The sequence below is a fragment of the Pantherophis guttatus genome, chromosome 2 (assembly GCF_059756535.1).
Source record: "Pantherophis guttatus breed Tessera chromosome 2, ASM5975653v1, whole genome shotgun sequence".
NCBI classification, from domain to species: Eukaryota; Metazoa; Chordata; class Lepidosauria; order Squamata; family Colubridae; genus Pantherophis; species Pantherophis guttatus.
The window spans coordinates 189,584,179-189,592,142 of record NC_142064.1 but is presented as its reverse complement, the minus strand read 5'-3'; the positions used below and the strand labels follow the sequence as shown (position 1 = coordinate 189,592,142).

Here is a 7,964-nt window from a genome sequence, read left to right as displayed (position 1 = left end):
CAAGTAATCTCCCCCTTAACAATGGTAATTGGGACCAGAAACTCGATCACTATTGATGCAGTTATAAATCACGATGTCACATGACTTTGCTGATTTACGAGAGTAATTCCAGCAGTTCCAATTGCTGTTCTTAGGCAAATCCCATGCGGCCATTAGGTGAGATGTCACATGATCAACATTTGTGCTCTCCTGCTAGTGTTCCCACTGACTTTGCTTGTCATAAGCTGGCAGTGAAGTTTGAAAAAAAGAACCATGGACCACTGCAACATCAAAATGGCAAGCTGCCTACCAAGCACCTGAATCACAATTTATTTTAATTTTATTTATTTAAAACATTCATAGAGATGCCCATCTTTTAGACAACTCTGGGTGTCTCCCAATAAAATCATTTTTTAAAACTCTAAAAGACACTTAATTAAAACATAAAGCAGTAAAAGCAAAAACGTGGCTCCAGGAAAACATATCATTGTTTAATTTCCCAATCCTCCCAATCATTAAGGCTTTTCGGAAGCCTAAATGGATGGCGGGCTGCTGAACTTCAGGGGGCAAGATGTTCCATAGGGTAGGGGTTGATATGGAAAAGGGGCTGCCATACTTCCTAGTTCCCATTAGAGGACAATATTTAGGGAGGGAACCAGGAGTCTGTCACCCTATCTGACCTGATAGGACAGGTAGATGTCCTTAGGGAAAGGCAGTCCTGCAGGTAGCCTGGCCTATTGGACCAACACATGACCATGGTAATGCTGTGACAGCTGAGGATGCATTGTGAGTTACTTGGTTCAGCACCATTGTAACGGTTGCTGAACTAGTGGCTGCTGAACAAGGACCACCTGTATAATAAAAACACCAAGTACTGCTACATTATAGTATACTATAGTATATTATACTATAGTATAGTAGAGTCAGGTTGGTGTAGTGGTTAAGGCACCGGATTACAAACCAGGAGACTGTGAGTTCTAGTCCTGAGGCACAAAACCAGCGGGGTGACCTTGGGACTGCCACACTCTCTCACCTTAGCCTCCCTCACAGAGTTGTAGGAATAAAAGGCAGGGGGGCTATTTTGTGCTCTAGCTTGTGTTCCTAGAGGTAGATGAGGATATTTATGCACACAGATTGCTACGATGCAGGCCAATTTGTGAATGTTTAATGGTAAGATGGGAGCTATATCTAAATGCAGTTGGTTTGGAGGGTTGGCAGAAAAATCAGCCCAGAGAAGCTGACGCAGGATTGCCAAGCAAAGTCACCTCAATTCCTACTAAACTGTCCTGATTGGTTAACGTTTTCTCCATTGCTTGGTGAGAGTGCTAAAAGGATAAGGCAGACAAGCTAGGGTAAGAAAACCGATAATCTTGCCTAGAATGACAGGCATGCTGACCAATCAGGATCATATCATTTGGCAGAGACTTGGAATATATGCACTAGAGGCAAGATGGGAAGTAGAAACGGGGAGTGCAGACTTTATGCCAGCATTGTGTCTGAAGTTCCAGAGATGGCTGGATAATGCTTTAACTTAATCGTGGAGGGAAATCTGTTGGTGGGTCAACAGGGTTCAATACTTCTGCTTGATGCCTCCAAAAAGAAAAATAAAAGAAGACCCAGATCTAGACAGGCACAATTGGTACAAAAGGAAGCTTGAAGATGGCAGCAGAGAAAGTGAAGGGTGATTCAGTGGTGCAGGGCAATAGAGATGAGATTAGAGTTCAACCAATGCGCTGGGAAGAAAGCTTAGCCAACAGAACCTGCCTTCAGATAGAGAAGGATGAAGAAAGAAAGGAAAGAGGTTAGGAAAGCCGGAAAAATGAATAGCGAGGAAGAAAAAGGTTGAGAAGACCGGGTATATTTATGTATTTTTTTTTAAAATGAAAAATGACATTTGTAGATCTTTATGCTTAATTGCCTAGGTGTCTAAATACTTATACTCTACCTATCAAGCATGATAGAAACTTCAACCCCCAGTGAAGTTATTGGATGCTGTGATTGTTGCTGAATCACTGCAACATCTACAGTTGTACTTTCCTATCTTATAAAGAGGTCCAAAGAATTCTCAACATTCTTCATTTGGAAATTATTTTTAAATTTACATTTTTATGAAATTTCAGATTATGCATTTTTATCTTATCATTAGGAGATGTGGTTTTCATTTTCATAGTAGGAAACTACATTGCATACGTCACATTATTTTTTTTCTATATAAATAATTGGCTTTCGAATGCACTACACACAGAAGGGATCCTATCTATCTTTCAAAAATCACAGTCATGATTTTAAAAGTGATTATTGCTGTCTACTTCAGCCTACTGATTCAGCCTACTTTGATGACTCCGTTGGAATCAAGGAACGTAATTAGAAGAGAGGCAGAATATTTGATGAGGACTTTGAATGAAACATGTAGCATGTTGAAGGTACATATTTATTTTGCTCATGTTGATATTATATAGTACATTCCTTGCTTAATAAATGCAGAAATTGCTTCCATACCTGTATTTGTATTTAAGATGTGTTTTTATTGTTGTTTGAAAATTTCTTGTATCTGAAAAATCTATAATATTACACATACACACTCACAAATAGATATTATTTTTAATGATGAAAACATTAAAAAAGCTTGTAAAAATCTTTAAAGTTATTGTCAATAGGCAAAAAAAATTGAATTGTTTACAAACTTGATTATCTTTCAGGACCCTCCTATTTTTAATTGAGAGTAATTCCCACAACACTGTCAAATAATTTATTAAGACTGTATTACTATTATTCTTCTCTTCCTTACTAGTATCTATCTCTTACCACTTACTACTATAACCATGTTGCTTGTATCTTTCAATTATATTGTTTTTATTTGTTTCCTAGTACGATTTGATAGCTTATTAGTAGCCTTGACTATCTCTAAGTGTTGTATCTTTTTATTCTTGACGAATGTATTTTATTCTCCTTATGTACACTGAGAGCATATACACTTAAGACAAATTCCTTGTGTGTCCAATCACACTTGGCCAATAAAGAATTCTATTCTATTCTATACTAATGATTGTAGAATGAAAACAATTTTCCACCTCTATTTTCTTGATCCTATAGCTACAGGTTTAATTCTAGTAAAGTAGTAGAAAATTATAGTATTACTGGCAGACCAAGAGGTAACTTTTCAAGAACATTGCTTAACATATTACATGAAAACGCAATTGATTTCTTGTTCTGTAATTTAAGTAATCTTGGTACAAGGAAAGAAAAGGAAGTGCAGAGAATGATAAAGATTATTTTTAAATGACATCAGTTAAAGTTATTGTTCTTCACAACAATATTAAATTTTTCCCAATACCTATTAGCCGCAGAGAATTGAAACATATTTTTTTAAAAAATAGAACCATTTGAGGGAACATCTAAAGGAATTATAATTAATTAATTGTGACTAATTTTTTGTTTTAAAAATGGACTTTGCTCCTGAGTGCCTTTTGCTTTCCTCTTTAAAAAGAAGTATTTTTGTTTGTAGTTTTTCGAAGAAATACATGTCCAGAACTGATTTTGCTTTTCCCCTGTTCTGTTAATAAGAGAATTTTGAATAGCCTATCCAATGTCTTCTCCAGTGCCATAGTTTCCACCAAATGTTCTTCTTTGCCACCTGCCTCAATCTTATTTTTCTGCAGATGGAGCAGAAGGTCTCCAAAATCTCTTTGTCCTTGAAGTGCCTTCCCAGAGGCTTTCAGTCATACCTGGCTTTGTAGATAGCTAATTTGTAGAGAAACAAAGGAGAAGATCATGAATAGTATTAAAACAGATGTACTTTGATAAGAATAGCTCCATTAAAATATTTTAAAAACTTGTGAACACAGTTATCATTTAGGTTTATTTTTTTTTGTTTTTCCCCCTCCTAATTCAGAAATCAGCTTCTTTTACATGAAATAATTAGAGATAGCATTATTGCTTACATTAAATTTATGGTTTATCAAGGTGAAGAATTAATATTCACAATTAGAGCAGCAATAAGCATTGAATCTAAATTCTTTTATGCCATTAAGATAAATTATTTTAAAGATCTGAAAATTGTGTGATCAGGTAGAGATATTTCATTGGGCTTCTTTTCTTTCTTTTTAATAATGTAACAATTTCTTTCTCCATAGAATACAACCTGCAAAAATCAAAAAGTTAGGGCCATCAAGTTGGACTTTACTGTAGATCTGGACAAAAAAGAACTGGTGAGTATATTACTAGCCAAATACAATGTATATAATGTCTACAGTATTCTATACAATTGCTCTGAGAAACAATGGTTTTGATTTTGATTTTGCCTTGAAGCTGGAGGTTTGAAATTGGAGGTTTGAAAAAGCATTCAGTATTTACAACAATTGTTGGACACTGTTTAGAGCTATGTTGTCATTGTTATTGTACAGTTGCTAAATCATGTCCAACTCTTCATGTCCCTATGGACCATAGCACGCCAGGTCCCCCTGTCCTCCACTGTGTCCTGAACTTTGCACAAATTCATGTTCATTGCCTCAATGATCCTATTTAACCATCTCATCCTCTGCCATCCCCTTCTCCTTTTGCCTTCAATCTTTCCCCAACATCAGGGTCTTTTCCAAGGAATCCTATCTTCTCATTTGGTGGCCAAAGTATTTGAGCTTCAGCTTCAGTATCTGTCCTTCCAAAAAACAATCAGGGTTGATTTCCTTGGATTGATTTTATCTCCTTGTAGTTCAAGGGACTCTCAAGAGTCTTTTTCAAAAGCAGTTTAGGGTATATAACATTTTTAAAATGTTGGCATCAATGCGTCGATATTCAGTTTCTTGAAATCAAGTATTTCAACTCCCCAAATCAGAAGTGTTTCACAATTCAGATGTTGCTGCAAATCATTGTCCAACTAACAAGTTATAAGTTTACAGAGTAGAAAAGAAAGAAGACCCATGTTCTCTAGGGAGTCCTGTAAACAAATCAATTGTGATTTGTTCCTTTTTCTACCCAGAAAATGTATTTTTGCTGCTGTTTTATCACCATCTACAAAAACTGAGGTAGAACTGACCAGGAAAGAAAACCGAGGTTATTCATGCTTCAGTACAATTTAGGAGAAGTTGTGAAACTAAAAATTGTATGAATCTTACATTCAATATTCTTCTTAATTTTCATTTTTACCAGTGTGCCACTGTCAGAAATGTGTTCTGCCAAGTAGACAAATCTCTGAAGACGCTTGACCATGATATATGCAGAAATACCACGTTATCCCTTATTCAAGAATCACAATTCCTGAAAGGAACTGTGAGTATTCCATTTAAAAACTTGTATTCCCCATCTGTGAACGTTTAGAAAATTAGTATTTTTAAATGAACAAAGAATTATACTTTCTAGCTACTATTGGATATTTAGTTATATTTTATCTGTTTCCGTTTTAAGAGAAAAGTTTACTACTAATAATATCATCTTAGCAGATTGATAGGGTCTGTGTAGTTCTTGGAGAGGTGGGGGGGAGCAAAGTTTCAAGGAACTCCAGAATTGTAGAATGGATTGAGAAACTGCAAAAATGAAAGACTTTGCAGAGATGCCGAGTCAAAAGACAGGTCATAAAACTCCTTAAGGCAGTTGCATCTTTTCTCAGAATTGTGCAGTTGCTCTGGCCAGTCGCAGTGAGATCCTTGAGAAAGATGTTTTTAGTTAAAGGAGGTGCTAGCAGGTGTACATGTGTATTCAGGCCAAATTGCTGCACAGCCATAGCACAACAACCTGGAAGAAGGCAATGCCAAGCCATTTCTGTGTTATTAGAAAAAAAAACCACAATATGATGGTCTGATTGTGAAATCATCAGGAGCCAAGTGTACTTTAAAATAAATTATAGGCATATAATCTTTATTTTTCTTTTCTTTTCTTTTCTATAGAGTAAATGTACTCTGCCAGATGATCGCACTACTATGAAGGAATTCTGCCCCAAACTTAAGGATTATATTCAAAGATTATATAACAGATGTTAGAACAATAAAAATTTAGAAAGACACCCATCAAAGAAAATGCAGCAACTAATCTACTTCTAAAGACCGAGACTTCTCATATTTGTTAGCCATAAATAATGTGATTGAGAGGAAATGTAGAAACTAATTTATTTAGAAATATATTCCAATCTAGGAGAACTACTGTTTTTTTTTCCTTTAAAAAAAAAAAAATATCTACCCAAATGCATATGAGTATATTCCCATGCATCATCTCTATATACCCTTTTGGATATTTGGAGAAAAAAATTTAAAATTTTTTGAAGGGCCATTATTTGCCCCTTCAACTGTCATGATATAAATACAATTTATTTACAATAATTTTAGTACTGTGCAAATCTAATCTATGATACTCCTCAGAGGTTTTTGTTTGAATCACTTGTCTGCAGACTAAATGCAGAAGTTCTGTTATGAACAGGAAATGAATATAGTGATGGTGCTTTTGTATTTGCATATACTGTACGCTATTACAGGATAGTGTACCTTTTTTTAAAAAAAAAATCTTCTGTGTAAAATGATTTTCAAATCCATTTATAAGGATGGAGAGATGTTGGATGTATACTGTTTTATTACCCACTAACAAATCTTGTTATGTTGTAGCTGAAATTTATTTTTGTAACGTTTAAATGAAAATCAGTTTTGAAATTTGTTTTCTTGAATCCAGGAGCGATAAAATCCTCATGGTTCATATTTAATATTTATAGGTCCAATGTCTTCCATTTATATATAGATTTACAGTATATAAATATTTAAAATGCATACAGCTGATATTTCTAATTATTGGTTTTTTATTAACTTTGATTTTGTGTCTTCATCTTGAAATGGATTGTAAACCTCCATGGGGAAAAGCTTTCTTTAGGAAAGAGTATACCATTTTAAAAATAAAATAAATAAATAAATAAATAAATCCATGATGACTTTTTGTCTTATCACAGCTGCACATCAGAACTAGTCTTCTGTCATAGTACATGTTTAAGGTTCTGAAAATGTAACCAAAAGAGAATTCCATGGTTTTCTATTTTATTCAAAACATACAATAGTGAAAATAATTTCGTCTCTTCATATTTTGCAAATATGACTGAATGGTTTCTAATTGCTCTGCATAGTAATACAAACTTTCTTTTCTCCCTCTCTCTCTCTCTCATCTGTAAAAATTATATACATTTTTTTCTATATTCTTTGCATAGTCATCTGTGTCTTCAATATTTTCTGCCTATGTTTCTAGTTTTCTTTCTGTGGCAGTGTTTATCAGAGAAACTAGCTGTAAAACATTTAGTTTTGGTGCCAATTATTTCAAGATTGAGTTAAAAATGCAAAGCAGAGTGGTTTGTCTAAAGGACCTGTTACAGGTAGTTCTTGACTTACGACCACAGCTGAGGCCAAAATTTGTCTGTAAATTGCTTTACAAACATTTGTTAAATGAGTTTTACCTCATTTTATGACTTTTCTAGCCAGTTAAGTGAATCACTGTAGCTGTTATGTTAGTAACACAGCTGTTAAGTGAATCTGGCTTCCCCATTGACTTTGCTTGTCAGAAGGTCACATGCCCCCGGGACACTGCAACCATCGTAAATATCAGCCAGTTGTCAAGCATCCCAATTTTGATCACATGGCCATGAGGATTGTGTGAAAAATGGTCATAAATCATTTTTTTCAGTGCCGTTGTAACTTTGAACGATCACTAAACGAATTGCAATAAGTCAAAGATGACCTATATTATATGCTCTTCCAGGAGAGGATTAACAAATCTGGTAAAATGATCTTTACTGGCCTCAACTGAACAAAGGTAAAAGTAAAGGTTCCCCTCGCACATATGTGCTACTCGTTCCCGACTCTAGGGGACGGTGCTCATCTCCATTTCAAAGCCGAAGAGCCAGCTCTGTCTGAAGACATCTCCGTGGTCATGTGACCGGCATGACTAAATGCCAAAGGCGCATGGAACGCTGTTACCTTCCCACCAAAGGTGGTCCCTATTTTTCTACTTGCATTTTTTACGTG

The 7,964-nt window shown here is 35.2% G+C and overlaps 1 protein-coding gene across 1 annotated transcript; it reads left to right on the top strand.

The window, feature by feature from the left end:
• Positions 1 to 529: 529 nt before the first annotated feature.
• Positions 530 to 6,114, top strand: LOC148115462 (uncharacterized). Its single transcript, XM_087885067.1, has 5 exons — positions 530 to 949; positions 2,294 to 2,402; positions 4,113 to 4,187; positions 5,125 to 5,244; positions 5,859 to 6,114. Exons 2-5 carry the CDS (start codon positions 2,316 to 2,318, stop codon positions 5,949 to 5,951), a joined length of 375 nt encoding a protein of 124 aa, XP_087741193.1. The 5' UTR covers positions 530 to 949; positions 2,294 to 2,315; the 3' UTR covers positions 5,952 to 6,114.
• Positions 6,115 to 7,964: the final 1,850 nt, after the last annotated feature.

Coding starts and splice junctions, on each gene's coding strand:
- LOC148115462 (XM_087885067.1), top strand. CDS start 2,316: ATGACTCCGTTGGAATCAAGGAACGTAATTAGAAGAGAGGCAGAATAT. Junction 2,403..4,112: donor AAACATGTAGCATGTTGAAG/GTACATATTTAT, acceptor CTTTCTCCATAG/AATACAACCTGCAAAAATCA. Junction 5,245..5,858: donor CACAATTCCTGAAAGGAACT/GTGAGTATTCCA, acceptor TCTTTTCTATAG/AGTAAATGTACTCTGCCAGA.